This window comes from Elephas maximus, chromosome 4, assembly GCF_024166365.1.
Source record: "Elephas maximus indicus isolate mEleMax1 chromosome 4, mEleMax1 primary haplotype, whole genome shotgun sequence".
In the NCBI taxonomy this organism is placed as follows: domain Eukaryota; kingdom Metazoa; phylum Chordata; class Mammalia; order Proboscidea; family Elephantidae; genus Elephas; species Elephas maximus.
In genome coordinates, this window is record NC_064822.1 from 40,113,468 (window position 1) to 40,134,561 (window position 21,094).

The window sequence follows — 21,094 nt, forward strand, 5'->3', positions numbered from 1 at the left end:
AGTGGCAGAATTCTCACCTCCCATGCAGGAGACCTGGGTTCGATTCCTGGCCAGTGTTTCTCATATACAGCTACCACCCATCTGTCATCGGAGGGTTGCGTGTTGCTGTGATGCTGAACAGATTTCAGCAGAGCGTCCAGACTGAGATGAAGTAGGAAGAAAGGCCTGGCGTTGTACTTTTGAAAATCAGCCAATGAAAACTGTGTGGATCACAGTAGTCTGATCCACAACTGACCATAGGGCTGGCACAGCACCAGGCAGCGTTTTGTTCCATCATGCATGGGGTCGCCATGTGTCGGGGCTGACTTGACAGCAGCTAACAAGTGGCTTTTCTTCCCATCTGTAATATTTGATACCACGAGAGCTGTCAGAATACGGCAGACCATTTGCCTTCTGATAGCAGCAGTGCCTTTCTGATAGCTTGTGTTCATAACGCACACTCTGTGGAACAGACTGTTGGTAACAGTCCAGTTGTTTTGACCGATGTTACAAAATCTTTTAGAACCACAGATGGCCACTGAAATTAAGCTGCCACTTCTAACCCTGTGACAGGATTTCAGAAACTTCAAAGTCCCTTGTCACGTTATGTGTTTTCAAGTCTCACATCCCCTTTGTCTCATCCTGGCCGTTTTTTTCTCTGGATATAAATGTCATTCTATTGAGCTAGAACTTTTTACCATCTCTAAAGTGCTACCAAAGGAGTAATTTGCTTCCTAATTTGCCAAATTGAAAACTGTGGAGACAATTTCCAGTATGCCACATCTTTGTGATATGGTGGGTTATTTTGAAAACAAGCCTGTAATGTCATCTTGTGGAGCTGTGGATTTCATTATGCTTCTTTTATTCTCATGCTGTCTACTTCGTGCTGAAGAAGGGAAAAAAAAAACCTGAACCTGTTTTAAACAATACCTGCTTCCATGTGTTATCTAGAAATGGTGATTTTTTTTTTTTTTCTGGAAGTTTTTAGTTAGCCCTTTGATTTTTCTTAATTTACTCCATTAAATCCTGGCTCCAGGTCCTGTATCTTCCCTATTTTCCATCTATTTGCTCAGGTTAGCCTGGGTTGGCTTTCCTAACCACCAGTTCCCATGTGTCCTTCAAAGCTGGATTCAGTGTATGGTATAGCCTCTTATTCCGAAGTATTTCTTGACATGCGAAGGTCATTCCACAGTAAGTAACAGCTCCTTCTGAGCTGTGGCGATTCTGTTAGATGGACTTCTCTTGTGTCCACGATCCCTTTATACCTTGAATTTTTGTTTTTTGGTGCATGTTCTATGCATGCTAAGACTGTGTTGTTTATCTTCCAAACCAGGACATTTTTGGGAACTGAGGCTGTTCAGGCTAACCAGGGTGTATGGACAGCAGTACTTCTGAGAAGATATTGATTCCTCAGAGGTAAAGAGTGTTGACATTATGAGTGTAAGCAGGAAAATCCAGCCAATAAGTACCTGAGTTTGTCCTCAATTTGCCTTTCTTGTGAAATGATCGAACGTACCAGTCTCTTTTGAACACTTTCGTGCTGATTCCCTTCTTGACTAGAGAATCAGCAGTCGGATACCCTATGCACAGCACCAGCAACCTCACTTCACTCCCCTCCCTTCACAAACACCCCAGCCCCTGTGGTTTTGCTTTTCCGACGTTCATTTTGTCCAGTAGAACATGCACCCAAATACTGTTTCTCAAGAGGCTAGAGAGACAATGATAGCTGATGTCCTGTAATGGTTAACTGGATGTTAACACATTTTCTTAGTTCCTTGGTGACTTTTGAAATACATCCTACTTTGAAAATGCCTGGGCAAAGCATAGGTTAATATTACTTTAGAAATTTTAATAACAGTGTGTTCTTACCATTCTGGCATGCCTGTTCTTGGCAGTCTGTGTTAGCAACACCGTCAGAGTATGTTATTAACACAATGGTAACTCCACCGGTGCGTTTAAGGTCGGCAAGGCACGGCGACAGGTCATTGGGTACGGCCCGCTTCCATTCTCCCCACGAGTGACTGGGCTGCTTTTGTTCTTTTAAATAATCCATTCTATTTTGGCAGACCATTTCTGCCTTCTTTTGAGCAGCACAGCTTCCATAGGAGACACACAATGAACTAGCCATTCGCAAGTGGAAGGGAGTGGTGGGCTGTATAAGTGCGTCTTTTAGCTGAGCTTTGCCTGTCCCAGGCTTTGTGGGTTTCTGGGCGCTTGTGTGCAACTTAAGTGCCCTCTCTCCTGGAGTCCTTTGTTGCCCTAAATATTTTCTGAAAGATCTTTTATTAACTTTTTCTTCTTTAACTTCTCTCCCTCTTACCTACTTCCACATGTAACCCTGTAACAATGGTGAGAAAGAAAAATATATTTTAGTGGTGTGAGCAGGGAAGTGACAACTGAATTTCTCTCCTTTATTAGAGAGAGGGAATTTTTCATCTTTGTCATTTTCTCGACTTTTAAGTATTTGTTGCAAGGACAAAGTAAAATGATTGAAAAGAGCCAGTTTTCCCTAATTAAGTCTCTCACTGTAAACTTTACCTTAGAGAAGGCCAGGTTTTTCTTTTTACTAATTAGTCGACTGATGGTAGTTTTTAAAAATTACAGCAGGACACAGGATTATCATTTGTCTTTTGTAATTAGGATCGATTTCTGTGACTTTTAAATGGAGTAGCCTGCCCTTGTGAGAGACTGCCAGCTGTCAGAGTTTGCCCCATCTCTCTTGCTAATGTCGTTCTTGTCAGGTGACGTTGGGTCGACCCCAAACTCGTGGCATTTCTGTACACAACGGAGCAAAACACTGCGCAGTCCTGCAGTGTCCCCACGTTCGGTTGTGGACTGAGCGCTTGCAATCCGTAGGTTTTTATTGGCTATTTTTCAGAAGTAGATCGCCAGGCCTTTCTTTTGAAAGTCATAGTCTCAAAGCTCTGCTGACACGTGTTCCGCATCATAGCAACATGCAAGCCTCCATTGACAGGTGATGGCTTCCCGTGAGGTGCGTTGCTCGGGAACAGAACCCCACGTTTTCACGTAGGAGGCAAGAATTCCCCCACTGAACCACTAATGTCCCCCTTTCTTGCAAATAGAACCCCGAATTTTTCACTGGCATGTGATAATCTGAAATACATACTAGATTTTTAGCCTCCCTGGGAGCTCTGGTGGTGCAGCGGTTAAAGCATTCAGCTGCAAACCAAAAGGTCTGCGGCCTTGGAAACCCTATGGGGCAGTTCTCCTCTGTATGGTAGGGTTGCTATAAGTCAGAATCAACTCAGCAGCAGTGGGTTTTGGCTCCGCAGCTAGGCATCACGTTACACATTTTATTAATTCACCGCAAGAGGGAGTGTCGTGTGCAGTTTCTTGGCAGTTTCCTTTAAGAAGACATCTTCTTTATCCTTTCCTCCCTCCTGATGGCAGATGCACACGTGATGGCTGAGCATCTGCAGTCATCTTGGACCATGAGGTGGAAGCGATGTATTGAGGATGGTTGAGCAACAGGGTAGCAGGAGCCTCTGGACTGTATGTGTTTAAGTGAAAGAGAAACTACTGTTTTGTGAAAGTCTTGTTATTTGGGGTTTCCTCTCACTTAAAGCTGAGCATAATCTTAACACATACATCCATGGATCTATTTAATTTTGTTTGTATGTGGGCAGCTCTTGGGGATTTTCTTCTCCCATGTATGTCTATAGACCTCAGAGATAGGGGGATGCTTTATTTGGTGGAAAGAAAGATCTTAACTCTTATAAATAATCAAGTGTGAAATGTCCTGCAGTGTCTAAATCTTAAACATCACATGTGAAGCTACTGTTGGGATTCTTTTTAAAACCACAAAACTGTTGATCTTCTTACCTTCTGCCTTCTTCTCCCTCCTTCCCTAATAATTCATTCCTAAAGCCATTACATGGGACAGAGGAAGATGTTCAGGCCATGAGAAGGAAGCATGGTGGCCTAGAGTGGCATGCCAGAACCTAAGTGGGGTAAGGCAAGCATCTGTATAAGGTGGATGGTAGCCTGGCATGGGAAGTCAGAGTCCAAGTGGGGCACATGGGTGTCCCTGTGGAAGGTGACTGGGCATGGGATGACAGGAGTTTGAGCAGAGTGACAAGGGTGTCTGTGTAAGAGGAAGGGGTAGAGATGGAGAGAAGAGATTGGTTACTGCAGTGGTTACACAGATTGGTTATTTGACCTTTCAAGATTCCACAGGGTATACTCATATAAGGATTTAATAAGGCAAAGCATATGATGCAGTGGGAGAAAGAAAGCACAGACAAGCCTCAGGCCTGAGACACTTACTGGTGCCATTTCCCAAGTTTCTTTCTTAGTTGCACAGGACACATTTCACCTCCAGATTATGAACCATCAACATATGTGTGAGCAATCTTTGCTTCAGGAAAGCTTGAGCAAAAATTTCCAGCAGTGCCTTTTATGCCCTATCTGGTCATGGAGCCAAGGTACGCCATGTAACCAGGTGTAAGCCATTGTCTCTAAACAATGTAAACAAGTTGGCCCTGGGTGCCATCAGTAGTGTTTTGAACTTTAAACAGACCATTATAAATCTCTAGCTAGCCTACTTGTCGTAGTTTTGACTAAGACTCAGTACCAGACTTCTAGGTGTCCTGGAGATAAGCACAGAGCTGTAAGATAACTATTTAGAGGAGTATTGATTAAATAAGTAAATAGGGTAAAGATGATAGAAGCCAGGGTTCTCACTGTCAGAGAAGGGAGTTATAAATATAAAAAGGGAGAAAACTAGACTTTATCCTGTGATATTGCATTGGAATTGGTGTGAACACATGGCTTTTAATAATATAGTTAAATCAATATAGATGCTTGTGTGTGTCTCTATGTGTGTATGTTCGTATTCTCTAGCTCTGTCCATTGAGAGGGCCTGAGAGTAGTAACGCCCAATAGCAGTGAACACACCTAGTGCCCAGATTTTGGCTTCTAAATACCGTTTCCCACAAAAAAGAACCAGAACTCTTTGGAGAAATGGCTGATTCCAGGGCTGTGCTGGAGAAAGTATAAGATGAGCTTGAATATCTTGTTGTGCCGGAAAGCAGGGAAGTGCTCAAAGAATGATAGGGATATGTCAAGAGGATGTAGAATCCACCTTGGATGGATGGCTCCCACTGTAAACAGAAACAATGACAAATTATAACTCATTAACTAAAATAGGAAACCACGAGGCTATACAAATATAAATAAATCAATGCATGTTTTTCAACAGCAGCACTACTGATATATGGACTGGATAATTCTTTGTTCTAGGGGACTGCCCTATGCACTGTAGGATGTTTAGCACCACCGCTACCCTTTACTGTATTTTTACACAAATAACGCACGCCATCTATATTTGTTTGCTAGCTGTGCCCTCCCCCTGAAAGGTATATTCATAAGCACTGCTATGCCAATTTTTTTTTATGTGTTGCTATGAAAAAAAAATTAGCATAGCATGCTTATAAAAATACCTCGGGGGACGGAAGCAGTTGTCAAACAAATATTGAAGGTATGCATTATTTGCGAAAAAATACGGTACTGGCTTTATACCGCTGCTGTCCACTAGAAGTATTATCTGGGCCACATATGAAATTTTAGATTTTCCATTGGCCATAGTTGTTACAATAAAAAACATCTCCACACATTTCCAGAAGTCCCCTGGGGGGCCAGAGTTGCCCTAGTTGAGAACCATGGAATACGTGAATAAGTTCATAGCTTGGTAAGGAATAGGATATTTAGATAACTTCAAAATACACCCCGCCACACACAAAATGCTTATTAATTATGAAGGAGAAATGGATAAATTTAGAGTGGAGAAGTCTGGCAGACTCAGGTGATGAAGCAGAACATCATCAGTGATGGGACCAGGTGAAATCGTGTGCCACCTGATAGGGTACAGTGAGAAGAACACGGAGTTCTGTGACATCTCCGCCAAAGAGGCGTAACCTGAATGTAATCAAGCGTAATCAAAAGACAAATCCACATTTAGGGACATAATACAAAATAATTTGGCCTGCAGTCTTCAAAACTGTTGAGGTCAAAAAAATCAAGAAAAGACAAACTTCTGGATTAAGAAAGGAGACAAAAAAAAAAAAAAAAGACATCTACATGCAACATGTGATTCTGAACTGGATCCTTTTTTATAAAATAAATTATTGGTATATTTGGCAAATCATGAATGGGGTCTGAAGATTAGATGGTAATAATGTACCATGTTGATTTTTTTTTTTTTTAATTTTGATGGCTGTATTGTGGTCATGTAGGAGAAAGTTGGTAGGAGCTACATGCTAAAGTTTATGGGGTGCGAGGTTTTCAACGTAATCTCAAATGGTTCAGGGGGATAAAAAGTCTTTGTACTGTGTTTTGAACTTTCTGTAACTTTGTTATGGTTTTAAAAAAAACACACACAAAAGTTGTGGTCAAGGAATGATACACACTCATTATCTTCTAAGCATGCTTAGATCGTTCTTGAGAAAAATGTTTATCTTATTATCCCTTTACAGAAAAACAAAAACTATTGAATTAATAGGATATTCTTATAGGAAGAATATTGGAAAAAAAATTCTACATCTCTCTCTTAACTAATATGTATATCATGCTGAGCACACAGTGAAGTTTTAAAACCCAAAGGGGGAGGAAGGTCACTTTCTTTATTTTTCTTTTATTTTTTGATCTGTGTGTATTTTCTTTGTTTAGAGTTGGAAACACTTATCGTAGCAACTTTAATCTTGTTCAGCAGATTAAATCTCCCTGATAATGTTTGAAACGGGCATGCAATGTATATGTACTTTACAATATCCAGAACCCTGTGCTGTTGAGTCGATTCCGACTCATAGCGACCCTATAGGACAGAGTAGAACTGCCCCATGCCAACCAAAATATGCCTAAGGGAAACTGGGGAGGGGTTTTACTCTGATCATCCTATATTGTGTACAGAAATTTCTGGGTGGATAATGGACATAGACAAAGTAATATACTGCTTACCTTCCGTGATGTTTCTGCCTTGGGGAGGGCTTTTTCAGCACAGATAAGGACGTCCTGCTTTTCTACACTCTTGGCCAGTTCTTCTGACTGTCATGCATTTTTGAGATGCATTGCTAAGGTTAGGCCTGCAGACCAGGGAGCCAAGCCAAGCCAACTGGCCTTGGTAATGTTTGATCCCATGACATTAATCTCATTAGCTCTAACTTACTGTGTTAATTGCATTGCTAATTGCATGATTTTTCTTAATTTGCTTAAACATTTAACAGATAGTGTTATGTGAATCCTTGCTTCTATTTTTGTGAGCAGTAACACGCCAGCCCGTGAAAATAATTTAGCAGTTTACTTCGTAGGTGTGGAGGTGTAATTTAGGTCCATTTATTGATTGTGTGATTTTTTTTTTCTCTTGCAGTCTCTTTAGCCCATATCACTCAACTGGTGCTCAGTCACAACAAACTAACAAGTAAGTTAATTTTTTCTGAGTTGTTACACAGTTTTTGACTTTTTAGTAATTTTATGATACTGCTGATTCTGGTGTTTCCTCTAAGGAAGCTAACGACAAATGGTTATTTTTGGAAATGGAAAACTTATTTTTGGTGACAGTGAGATACACGAGCATATTGCCTTCCGTGTTTTGGGCTTTGATTTGCTTTGAGGGATGTTTCCTTTCATGTGTGTAACCCGAAGAGAGAAAACGGCCTTATTCCTCTGGAGGTGGTTCGAGCCAGGGATGGCAAATGCTGTGGTGACAAAAACTGCTGTGCCTTTGGGTAGTGTTTCATGAAAAACTTACTTATCAAAAAAATAGTAGAATAAGAATTTTTTGTTTCATTTATATATAAGGAGCCATGGTGATGCAGTGGTTAAGTGCTCGGCTGTTAACCAAAAGGTTGGTGATTTGAACCCACCAGCTGCTCTGCAGGAGAAAGATGTGGCAGCCTGCTTTCATAAAGATTCCAGTAAAACAAAATCCAAACCCATTGCTGTCGAGCTGATTCGAACTCATAGTGACCCTATAGAACAGAGTGGAACTTGCCCATAGGGTTTCCATGGAGCAGCTCATGGATTCCAAGTGCCAGCCTTTTGGTTAGCAGCCGTGGCTCTTAACCACTATGCCACTAACTCCTCCATAATGATTACCCATTAAAAACCCATTGTGATCGAGTTGATTAGGACTCATAGCGACCCTATAAGACAGAGTAGAACTGCTCCATAGAGTTTCCGAGGAGCACCTGGTGGATTTGAGCTGCTGACCTTTATGGCTAGCAGCCGTAGCTCTCAACTGCTATGCCACCAGGGTTTCCCAGTAAAGATCACAGCCTTGGAAACCCTGTGGGTCATTTCTGCCCTGTCCTATAGGATTACTGTGAGTTGGAGTCAACTTGACAGCAAGGGGTTTTTTTTGTTGGTTTGTTTCATCTATATTTTGTCCTCCAAAGGGGACCATTTAACTATTGGATATGCTTTCCTTTCCTGCTCAGAAGGGTGAAAAAAGCTACAAAATTGTATAAATTATATAAATTTGCATCTGCAGTTTTCAAATTTTGGTGTCTGGTTTCCAAGAGAAGGACTCTTGAGGACTGGTAATGTCATGCTATGATTAACATAGTAGAATTAATATCTGATTTTCAGAAGAATATCTTGCATGAATGATACGGGCCATTTTAATCTTCTCACTGTGGTTTTAAAGATTTTTGTGGCAGGGAGGCACTCTCCCTTCTCGTTTCTAATTGACTGTCACTTCTTTGTGTTGTCATATATCCTGCAGACTTGAATGATTTTCTAATCATGTGGCAAGAATTTGTTAGGGAGCTTTCTGAGTCCAGTGAAATTGAGCAGAATGTCAGGTTGAGGGATTTGTGTGGTGGATTTAGGAGCGCACGAGCATCCTGTACAGCTCGGAGCAATGTCACAGAGCTGTTGATTATTGAGAATTAAGAGTGGCAGCTAGAGCCCCTCCTGTGCAGGAATCAGGCAGATTAGTTCGTTTTTTAGCAGAAGTGCATATTGGTAAGGCCGAGGCAAAGGGGCATGATTGTCATGTTTGAGTCGCAGTGGCCACGGGAATTGAAGTGCGGGCTCCAAGTCACATGTGATCATTTCTTAGCAGGTATTAGGCTGCCGGTTTTATTGTTTTTGTAGCAAATGGCTATGCAGCCCACAGAGACCCTAATCTCTGTTCAGAGGGGATTTGCAGCCTGTTTTGAAGGTTGGACTTCATGATCCTTAAATGCCCCCAGATTTTGTGAGCAGAAATTCTTGAAGCTTTCTATGCGGAGTTCATAAAAGTCCTTCTTGATTGCTGAGCTTACCATTGTTTGATCTGCAGCATTATCACGGTGAAACCATTTGCCTGTCAACAGGAAAGCAAAAAAACTTTATTTCTATTATATTATTAATTCATCTATCCTTTTAAAAAATCTTTCAAATAGTTGTAGTTTATCATTATTATTATTTACATGTTCACAGAGATGGACATTTCAGGATCAATGCATCAGTTTCTTTCTCCAGGGGTATAACATGAGAGAAGAGATTATTTGGAGAGGGATAAACATGGAGTGAAATTGTGAAATTGTGTCTGCTCTTAAAATGGTCAATCTGAAAGAATCCAAACTTCATGTTCCCCCCCCCCCCCCATTTGAGACACCTTTGACCTAATTCAGTAAACTGTAATTAATCGTCTTGGTAACTTCTGTTTCAAGCCGTTGTGAGTAGAGTCAGTGACACTCGATCTGTTCCACTAAGGTCAAATTAGCATCTTTTACTATTTTTCTGGCATTTCAGCGCATGACTTTGCTATGGATTTTCAAGTGTTTATAGTAAATATGTCCATTTGATGGGGATATAAATATGCATTAAATGCAAGTGGCACAGCATACCCTCCTGTCACTTTTTATTGTAATCAGTGTCTTTCACTTTCCATTGTTTTTAATAGGGACCAGCTGACAATGCCGCATTAAAACCACTGGGACTCATAAAGATAAACCCCTCAACCCTGCTTTTATCTTGCAAAACTATTTGTGTTTTTCTCAGGGAGGGCAAGTTCTCAGCAGGGGTTTGAACCAGAATAAACCATTTCAAAGCCCTGGTTTTTCTTTTCTGATGCCAATTAACTTTCCTGTGACATTTCCACTTGTGTACTTATGGAATGAATGACTGGCTTTCTTAAACTGGGATTTTGATTTGGGGACAACCTTAACTGCACTTACTAAAAACCAAAAAAAAAAAACAAAACCCCACTACCATTGAGTGGATTCCGACTCATAGTGACCCTATAGAACTGAGCAGAACTGCCCCATAGAGTTTCCAAGGAGCACCTGCTGGATTTGAACTGCTGGCCTCTTGGTTAGCAGCTGTAGCACTTAACCACTACGCCACCAGGGTTTACACTTACTAAAGTTACTAATGTCTGCCCAAGAGAGTAGAACAGCGATGGTACTAAGTTGATCTTCCCCTGCTGGTGGCTTTGACATTTACAGGTCAACTCAACACAGCAGGAGTGTAGCCACAGGCCAGACTGTATGATCCTTAATTTCCCCGAGATTTTGTGAGCAGAAGCTCTTGAAGTTTTTCCATATTATAGTTCATGAGAATATTTCAAAATTGTCAAGCGAATCATTGTTTATCGTCTTCACTATTAACAGTGAGGCTATGGAAATTTAAACGTGTGGTTGGGGCAGTGCCGCTGGGTTGTTGAAGTCAGCGGGAATTGCTTCACCGGAACTTAACTTTCCCAGATACACGTGTCCATGTGGTATTTCAAGGAGATGGACGCAAGAGTGGCAGGTGAATCTTTTTATTCTGCGTTTTTGCTATGATTGGGCAAATGCTACTCTGGGAAGCCAACAGAGGTTCTTCCTGGCCCATTGGGAATGGTTTCAGGGTTAAGATGAGGTTTTGCTGCCAGGCAATCCCTTCGTAAACACACTTCCCTCTGCATCTGCTGGCAGCGCTGCACACACCTGGTTGAAGGCTCTCTCTCTCTCTGACTTTCACAACCTTCCCTCTTCTGGGCCCCTACCCCACAGCCAGCCTTTCTTCCCCACACACTGCTGTCAGAAGGTGGGTGGATCTTTTCTTCCCCCTGCGTAACCCTGCCAAGAGCCTGTGCTCTCTTCCTGGGGTCCCTTTCTCCCTCTTCCAACTTAGCAGCAGCCCTCTCAACCCATCTTTCCCTCAAGGCTCACCTGACTGCATTGGTCCATTTGAAATCTTTCTTGCCCAGACTCCTATTTAACACCTTCTTGTCCTTCTGTGGAAACCCTGGTGGCATAGTGGTTAAGTGCTACTATGGCTGCTAACCAAAGGGTCGGCAGTTTGAATCCACCAGGTGCTCCTTGGGAACTCTATGGGGCAGTTCTACTCTGTCCTATAGGGTCGCTATGAGTCAGAATCAACTCGATGGTACTGGGTTTGGTTTTGGTTTGTCCTTCTATGCCTCAGGGTTCTTCTCTCATTCTCAGTAGATTTTCAGCTTCCTTGAGAGCAGGAACCATTTCCTATTCTTTCTTTGTGCCTGTTGCTGAGCACATAGTGGCTTCCCAGTACTTACCTATATAAACCCAAAGTGGTTGATGAAAGGAAGCAGGTACATGATGAGGAGGGCCAGAGGAGAGCTAGCTGGCCTGAGGTGAGATGGTGCACATAGGGAATAAGATGGTTTCTTCTGAATTAACAGGCATAAGAACTTGAGCGGATGTGGCTACAACAAACTTGTGTTTCTTACTCACGGTGTGTTCATTGCAAATATGCTGGACTCTGAGCTCTCTAAAGAAACAATACCATCTGTCCGTATAAATTTACCATATGAGTTGATGTTGATATCGTTTTTATAGAGTCATAGGAGTCCTTTCATAATTAAGGAATGATGTGCTGTGACAGGTATTACTCAGGTATACCAAGAAATCTGCAGGTAGGGAAAACTGGTTTCATGAGCAAGCTGTGGGTGCTTTTTTCCATGCAGCAACCCTCCTGGGCTCAGCTGAGCTCTCCCTGGGTTTCATTTCTGCCAGAAAGCCTTCTTTTTCTCCTCTAGGTCTCACTGGTTTCTGGATGTGTTCCCCTTCTGCTTAGTGTTACATACTTCAGGCCCCAGGTCATTCCCCAGTTTCTGAATGCAGTTATATTTTAAGTTTCTTGAGGTTAGGAACCCTATCCTATGTTTATTGTGTATCTTCCCCAAAACGAAAACCCAAACCCACTGCCATCAAGTTGATTCCAACTCATAGTGGCCCTATAGGACACAGTAGAACTGTTCCATAGAGTTTCCTAGGCTGTAATCTACAGGAACAGATTGCCAGGCCTTTTCTCGAAGAGCAGCTGGTGGATTTGAACCACAGTCCCTTCAGTTAGCAGCCAAGAGCTTAACCACTATGCCAACACGGCTCCTATTGTGTATCCTACCTTCCTCCCATGAGAGTACCAGAAGTATTTTGAACATGAAATAGGCATGTCTATTGATTAATGGATTGATTGGGGGTTGAGTTATGCTAATTCTGAGCAGTCTGAGATGATTTGCACAAGGGCTCACCCTCAGTGTTACTGTAAGAAGGGAACATAGAAATTATTCCAAAGATTGTCTTCCGGGGTCTAGCTTCCCTCCTCCTCCCACCACCTGCCATTGTGATTACCTTCCTTTAAAGTCAATATTGGCTGAGCCATTTTCAGTCTGCTCCTTAATCTGATCACTTGGTGTATGTTTTGGAGTGTTTGCTTTGTAAATATTTTTTCTGCTTGTTTTCACTCATGAAGTGGAATTTTTTTTTGAGACAACCATTTCAAGACATGTCCACTAGAGGTCACTGTTGATACGTATTTTTTTGTCTGTGTCTGGTACCTAAAGATTAAAAACCAACTTTGTTTTCAGACAAAATATTTTGCAGAATATTTAGGTCTGTACAACAGGATACATTGCTATTGCAATTACATAGGGCTGTTTTACCGCAATTAAGATAGATCATTCTATAAGGACGTATATTGTTTTTCTGCTTTGCTCCTAAAATTAAATTATACATTCAGTTTCACATCTCCTTTTCTGGTGTTTATTCAAGTTAAAAACTTTTCTTTTGATATTTGGGAATAATTGTATTGCCTAATACAGTATTTTTATATTGGACATCTATGAGACTTTTTTTCCTGTGAAAGAAAGTTTAACATTTTTGTGTACGTTATCCAGATTTTTATTCAAAACTAACAATGTAAAACTCAGAGAAATGGGCATTTTTTGCCTATTTGCACTGATTCTTGTACAATTCGATGCCACCGTGTAGGGAAGGATACTTTTAGTTATGAAATATTACATCACTGATGAAACAGTTTCTGGGCATTAATTTTTTAACATGAAGCTTTCCTTAATTAAAAAAAAAAATTTATCCTAATAGCAAAACCCACATACAGATATTGCTAGCAACTTAAATATGATAACAGTGTTTTTCATTTTATGAGTCATACGTGTTTAGGATTAAGCGCTCATCATTTTGGGCAAGAAATACGAAGGATATCTTTTTGCTCAGCACAAACATATTGACCAGTCAATCCACTGCGTAAACCTTTCATAAATGTAGGTCTCTGAATGCAATTGTTTAGTTTTATACTTTGAACTTTTAACTGTTGTGTAAAACCTGAGATATTGGTGGTTTTGCCTGCAGTTTCGAGTTTTAACTGTGACTGTATCTTGTCATTTAATATGTTGGAAATGGCCTGGCAGGTAGTAAATCCTAAGTTTTATGGCAAAACATGGGTCTGTTTTTAAAGACTATTTCCTATTAGTATAGCTTATGTATGAATTAGAAGTTACAGTGAATAAGAAAGCATTAGCATATTTTCCTTAGTGATATCAGTAATTTCCTTTTCAAAGATAATGTTCTAAATACTTAGAAGTCAACATAATCTTTTCAAAATTTTAGGCAGATATAAAAAAACAAACAAAAAAACAATTATATATATATATATGGTTAGGCTGTCTAGCTTAAGTGTTATCATCAATGAATTAAATGGCATGTTCGTCATGAAAATGTTGTAGTCTCTAAATATGCAGATGCCATTGTTATGAAGAAAATGATGCAGTTTTTAAAAGTGTAATAAATTGAAACCCATTTCTGAAGACATAATAGATTGTTGGGATGAGTAAGAAAAATTAACTGTCCCAACTCATAAGTATGACCTTCACCGTTCCTCCAAGACCTTGCTCTTCCAAAGTCAGTAGTTATTCCCTCTTTCATAGATTATTTGTCATGCCTTATGCAAAAGTTTTTGTGCATGGCTTGAATGAAATTAAACTATGAAGGAGAATATGCAAAATAAATTGTTCCTGTGTCATGAATTTATCTTGTGACAACATCACAACAACTTGCTGTTTGCATTTTAACAGCATATAAATGTATTTATAATACAGATGCTTTGATCAATAGCTTATTTTTTAAATTAGTGCACATTTATCAGTTTGTTACTGTGCCATCATTTGAAAGATTGAATTTGAAAAAGATACATACATCGTATTTTTGAGTCTGATGGCTATTAATTAGACAATGTCTATCTCATGGTGCCAGTAGTTAGGTTACCGTGAAGAATTGACTGCAGCTGGGCTTGTTGTGATTTTTGGCTTTGGTAAATATGTAAGCATACAAGATCATCATATGGAAGAGGCCAAGAGTCTAAGACTAGTGATTTCAGAAAACCTTGCTCTTGATGGCATCATGCCCTCAGCTGATAACCTGGAGTCCTCCTTTTGTTGCCTGCCCCACCAGGCAAAATGTATCTATTCTAGAATCCTTTCTCTTGGGGTTCTTCTTGGTGCTAAGGGGAAGCTAGCTGAAGTGTAGTATGTTAACTTCTTCCACAATATGTTTTTAAATGGAATGACTTCAATCGTGAGAATTTCAAAATGGCGGCAGACTCTGGAGAAAATAATTTGGGGGCAGGTGACCTGTCACTTTCCAAGGGGCTGGTCTTGAAAAGAGTTGCTTTTTACTATTTGCACTAGAACTTCCGTCAAACAAAATTGTTTTAATAGCAAAATTTGTATACGTTATCTGTCGACTATCCCCCCTAGATAATGTGTAGGGTGTGTACGTGTGTGCCTGTGTGTCTGTGTGCGTGTGTGTTGAGGGGAGTGGGAGTAGATATTCTCAGAGGTGTGATACCTGGGTATATATATTCTTTCAGAGCAGTTGTTCTTAAATTTTCTTAGGCTGCCGGCTTGTTTTAAGAATAGGATGAAAGCCGTGGCTGTGATCCCTAGACAAACGCACCTAATAGTTATAATCTCAACAGGTTTGTTGTCCTGTTATGCCTATCCATTAATTCCTTAGGGTTCTCAGATTTAGAAACCCTCAAGTAGGGGAACAGAACACCAGTGTATTTGCAGTATGGATAGACTGATGCTGTTTCTTAAAGTAGATGTCCCTGGAAATTTGTATAAAACTTTAAAAGAATGATTTTTAATGCAGTGTGAAACTCATTCTTGATAGCTTTTATAAAATGTTCATAAACACCACCTAATTTATCTGCTTAAATTTAAATTTTGTTAAAAAGAATGTATAATCTTGTAACCCCAAGTTTTGTCTGTTAGATTAATATGACAGAAACCACACTCTATGGGACTGACCGCCAGTTAACAAACTCTTTGACTTTGTTTTCTGCTATTTTCAATCCAAACCATTTTTTTTTTTTTTTGTCTGAAGTTTTTCTGTTTCTTTAGCTTTTTTCCCCTGCCTGTATATTCTCTGATTTAATCCCCTGATTAGTCTCTTACCTGAAGTGCTGGGCCCTGTTTCCAAAACTTGATCATCCTTCAGAAAGTTTAGATGAAGTCTCATCTTTCTCCATGAAGCCCTCTTCTTTCCCTCCAACTGAAACAGGACTGTGTAGAGAATAAAAGTAAAGGTACCCCACAGCCTACTATATTATAAAGGACAAAACCCCATAAGTGTATAATAACTTCAGTGTGAAAGGGAAGGAAAAAAAAAACCTAATGTTTACTTAATTCCCTACTCTCTGTCGAGGAGCCCTGGTGGCACAACAGTTAAGGTTAAACACTTGACTGCTAACTGAAAGTTTGGGGGTTTGAACCCACCTAGCGGCTCTGTGGGAGAAAGACCTGGCGATCTGCTCCTGTAAAGATTACAGCCTAGAAAACCCTATGGGGCAGCTCTCCTCTGTCACATGGGGTAGCTCTCCTCTGTCACATGGGGTAGCTCTCCTCTGTCACATGGGGTCACCGTGATGAGTCGAAATTGACCTGAAGGCACCTGACAACAACAACTCTGTGTCAAGTGGAAGAAACAGGCTTAAAGTCGTTAAGTAACCAGAGCTAGAAGGTGCTGGAGCTTTCTGTATGGCATCTGAGCCTCTGCTCTTGCTATTTCCTATGCTTCCTTTACAGTAATGTATCTGTGCACTTTAAATGTACCAGTAAGGTAAATCTAGGAGCTCTATGTTGTTGTTGTTAAGTGTCGTCGAGTTGGTTCTGACTCATAGCGACCCCACGTACGACAGAACGAAACACTGCCCAGTCCTGCACTATCCTCACAGTTGTTGCTGTGTTTGAGCCAATTGTTGCAGCCACTGTGCCAATCCATTTTGTTGAGGCCTGACTCTTTTTCACAGGCTCTCTACTTTACCCGGCATGATGTTCTTCTCTAGGGACTGGTCCCTCATGATAATGTGTCCGGAGTATGTAAGATTAAGTCATGCCATCCTCCCTTCTAAGGAGCATTCTGGCTGTACTTCTTCTACGACAGATTTGTTCGTTCTTCTGGCAGTCCGTGGTATATTCAATATTCTTCACCAACACCATATTTCAAAGGCTTCTCTTCTTCTTCAGTCTTCCTTATTCTCTTTCTTATTCTCATATGCATGTCCAGCTTTCACATGCATATGAGGCATTTGAAGATATTTTGGCTTGGGTCAGGTGCATCTTAGTCCTCCAAGTGACATCTTTGCTTTTTAACACTTTAAAGAGGTCTTTTGCAGCAGATTTGCCCAATGCAGTAAATCATTTGATTTTTTTGGCTGCTGCTTCCATGGATGTTGATTGTGAATCCAAGTAAAATGAAATTCTTGACAACTTCAATCTTTTCTCCGTGTATCATGGTATTGCTCTTTGGTCCAGTTGTGAGGAATTTTGTTTCCTTTATGTTGAGGTGTAATCCATACTGAAGGCTCTAGTCTTTGATCTTCATCAGTAAGCGCTCCAAGTCTGCTTTCAGCAAGCAAGATTGTGTCATCTGCATATCACAGGTTGTTCATGAGTCTTCCTCTAATCCTGGTGCCAAGTTCTTCATACAGTCCACCTTCTCCGATTATTCGCTCAGCATACAGATTGAATAAGTGTGGTGAGAGAATACAACCCTGATGCACGCCTTTCCTGATTTGAATATATAATACCACTTTATTCTGTTCAAATGACTGCCTCTTGTTCTATGTACAGGTTCTGCATGAGCACAGTTAAGTGTTCTGAAATGCCCGTTCTTCACAATGTTAGCCATAGTTTGTTATGATCCACACAGTGGAATGCCTTTGCATAGTCAATAAAACACAGGTAAACATCTTTCTGGTATTCTCTGCTTTCAGCCAAGAGCCGTCTGATGTCATCAGTGATATCCCTCATTCCGTGTCCTCTTCTGAATCTGGCTTAAATTTCTGGCAGTTCGCTGTCAATGTACCGCTACAACTGCTTTTGAATGATCTTCAGCAAAGGTTTACTTGAATGGGATATTAATGATATTGTTCCATAATTTCCTCATTCTGTTGGATCACCTTTCTTTGAAATAGACATAAATGTGGATCTCTTCCAGTTGATTGGTCAGGTAGCTGTCTTCTAAATTTCTTGGCATAAATGAGTGAGCACCTCCAGCGCTGCATCCGTTTGTTGAAACATCTCAATTGCTATCCTGTCAATTTCTGGAGCCTTGTTTTTCACCAGTGCCCTCAGTGCAGCTCGAACACCTTCCTTCAATACCGTCGGTTCTTGATCATATGCTGCCTCCTGAAATGGTTGAATGTCAACCACTTCTTTTTGGTACAGTGACTGTGTGTATTCCTCCATCTTCTTTTGATGCTTCCTGCATCATTCAATATTTTCCCCATAAAATCATTCAGTATTGCAACTCAAGGCATGCACTTTTTGTTTACTTCTTTCAATTTGAGAAATGCCAAGCTTGTTCTTCCCATTTGGTTTTCCAACTGCATGTCCAGCTTTGTGGAAAAAGCCTTTCCATGGCCTTTAGACACTTGTTCAAATAGACTAGCCAGAAGACCTCCCATGGTTAAAAGGCATAGGTGTTAAATAGTTAGAGGGGGGTTATCAAAACTACTTTGGATTTTTCCAGCCCTGGGCGTCTGTGTTTTCTCCTCAGATACCAGTTCCTCACCATCTTGACATAAGGTGAGGTAGGAAGAGAAGCATCCCAGTGTGGCCACTTGATGAAGTAATTCTTAATTGTAAAGAAGACAGAAACTATTGGCAAAGCATGTTTTGTGTGTATGTGTATGTGAGAATTTGTTTTGCGTATTGTCTCCCTCTTAATGTTAATAATTGAGAATTGGAGATATATCTGCTGTATCTGTATCTACGCCTACATTGATACTTAACCTACACCTCTCTAATCAGCCTAGGTGGCTGTTTTTATAACACTGATCTTTACTTTCTGCATTTTTAAGGTCTTTAAGATTTAAGATTTCTTTGTGTTCTTTTTCTTCTTGCTCTTCTCCGGTGTTTCTTTAGAACTTCTTAGCCATTTTTCCTAGAAGCATGTCTGCATTTCCTTGCCCTTCCCTGGATGTCACTTCTCCCCCAGGCCATTGAATGCCATTTCCTCTCCTCTTAGTGCTTCTTCTCTGACCCAGCTTGCAAATTACAGCTATTTGTTGATACATTGCTTTGCTAGCAGAGCAGCACATCGGAACTGGAGTGTAATTTAGAAAGTGTGTTCCTAAAAGAATTCAGGGTTGTAAGTACTCCTGAAGATTGGGTGAACAATTCCTTGGTTTTCTCTGGAAGTTAGTACAAGATTCAAACATTACCTAATGTTTGTAGCCTTACAGGAGAAGAAAGCCATGCTTGTCAGCTTTTGAGATTTGTTTGGCTATGCATACGTACTTTTTATAGCTCAGGGACATATATTTTTGCGTGTTTGGCTTTATGTTACCAAATCTGCCTTACTGCTTGCTTGTAACTTTTTTTACCTCTTAATTTTTTGTATAATTGGTTATTCTTATTGCTGCTGAAAGAGTAGGAGCTTTTTTTTTTTTTTTGCAGTGAATTAAGCCGGGGATATTTTTGGTTACTAAAATTACTTAACTGCAGAATCCTAAGGAGGCTCATAATAGGATATGTAAGTATGTATTTCTGGGTGGAGGTGCTGAGTAAATAATTGTTGATTAACTGAAAATAGCATTACCGTTGTCATTTATAAAACTAAGAGTGTTTGGGGGCTGCTGGCCTTTATTGAGGTGGGTACTTAGATATTTAGCTATTTTATTTTTACCTTGAGGAACATGTAGATCCTTTTAAATGAGAATTTGCATCACAGTTTCATAAACTTTATGTTTTTAAATAACCTCTTAACTACTGTAATTCACTGTTTTAATAGTTGCTTTGGGGGAAAGTCCCATAAAATCTGTAAAGCTGGTTTATCAGTTTACTTTTGAACTTCAAATTCTTCTGGTAAGCTGTAATTAGTTCATTATCCACCTTGTGTGTTTTGGCCAGAAAACAAAGATAATTAATCATTACAAGTACAAATGACCTTTTTTGCATATAAAAATTCTGAAGAGTGTAATTATTTGTATGCTAGACTGAGAGATTCTTCTATGCACATAATCATTAAAATGGCATCCAAGACTATGATTCCTAACTTGCTGAAAGAATTGGCATCTATATAATTAGTCTAGACATCAGCTCTGTGGTATGAATAGACTAATGTTTTCTAGCTATTACAGCTAAGGATTAAAACCGATACGCTTTTTCTTTGACCAGGAATGTTCCAAGTCATAATTCATATGTTGTTGTTCGGTGCTGTTTAGTCGATTTTTGACTCATAACGACCCTATGTGATAGAGTAAAATTGCCCCATAGGATTTTCTAGGCTATAATTTCTGTTAATTTGACATTTTTTTTTTCCCACCTTGCATCATTCAGGCCAAAGGGAGGGCATTATTATCCAATATTGTATTCATCCAGTAGGGCAACAAAGAAATGTTTGCTTTTACCATTTCTTCTTAAGTCGTTATTCCTCCCGCCCCTAACATGTGTATAATGAATAATCTCACTCATTTTCATGTATTCTTATGTTTCTAGTAATGTTTCTGTCGGTGTTAGTTGCTGTCGAGGCAGTTCCGCTTCCTGGCAACTCAGTGTGTGCTGAGAAGTAGTCACAATCAACTCAATGGCAACTTGTTTTTATACACGTGCCCTCACTGGGCACAGATCCTAAATAGGGTGTTTTCAGTTGTTGGTAAACTGGCATCTTGGAGTAATCAAGAAAGCCATACAGCGAGCTTAGATTATTTCCTTTTCTGAATAAGCAATGTCCTTTTCTACCCCCTCAGTAAAAATTTGCCATGTAAGTCATTATCACTTGTTGGTAAGTATTGTTTATCCTTCTGCCACCCAGAACTCATCCTCATTACAGTCACCCTCAAACTTCTGGGTTGATCTGTCTCATTCCTTGAACATTTTAGTATTTGGCTGACTGACACTCTCCACTACCACTCTTGTTTCAATTTTTGGAAATGTCATCTTTGTAGATAGTGAAATTACCATGACCTGTCTTCTCCACAGTTCTAGACCTCTACCCAACTTCAGTCACTCATTCTTGGAGTAGTATCCTGGGCCATGTCATTAATGTCTGTGACCCGTGTGTTAAGCACCCTCTTGCCCACTGCCTCTCCTGTCTCTCCTGTTGTTCAGTTTATTTCCTCAGTGCCCTGACTCCAACAGTTCTTTCATTCTTCCCCCCAAAAAACAAAACAAAACAAACCCATTGCCATCGAGTCGATTCTGACTCATAGCGACCCTATAGGACAGAGTAGAACTGCCCCATAGGGTTTCCAAGCAGAGGGTGGTGAATTTGAACTGCCGACGTTTTGGTTAGCAGCTGAGTTCTTAACCACTGCACTACCAGGGCTCCTCTTTCATCCC

General features: G+C 40.3%; 1 protein-coding gene across 3 annotated transcripts in view; it reads left to right on the top strand.

Annotated features, from left to right (window-relative positions):
• The window catches only part of RSU1 (Ras suppressor protein 1), a 250,025-nt gene that overhangs the window by 25,159 nt on the left and 203,772 nt on the right, over positions 1-21,094 (top strand). For 2 of the 3 annotated variants that reach the window (XR_007517075.1, XM_049881921.1), the window contains exon 3: positions 7,364-7,414. The exons of the other annotated variant lie outside the window; for it this stretch is intronic. Coding sequence is in view for 1 of the 2 variants with exons in the window: in XM_049881921.1 (XP_049737878.1) it covers positions 7,364-7,414 (51 nt within the window). In the remaining variant the exon portion in view is untranslated. The remainder of the gene's footprint in view (positions 1-7,363; positions 7,415-21,094) is intronic. 3 annotated transcript variants of the gene reach the window in all.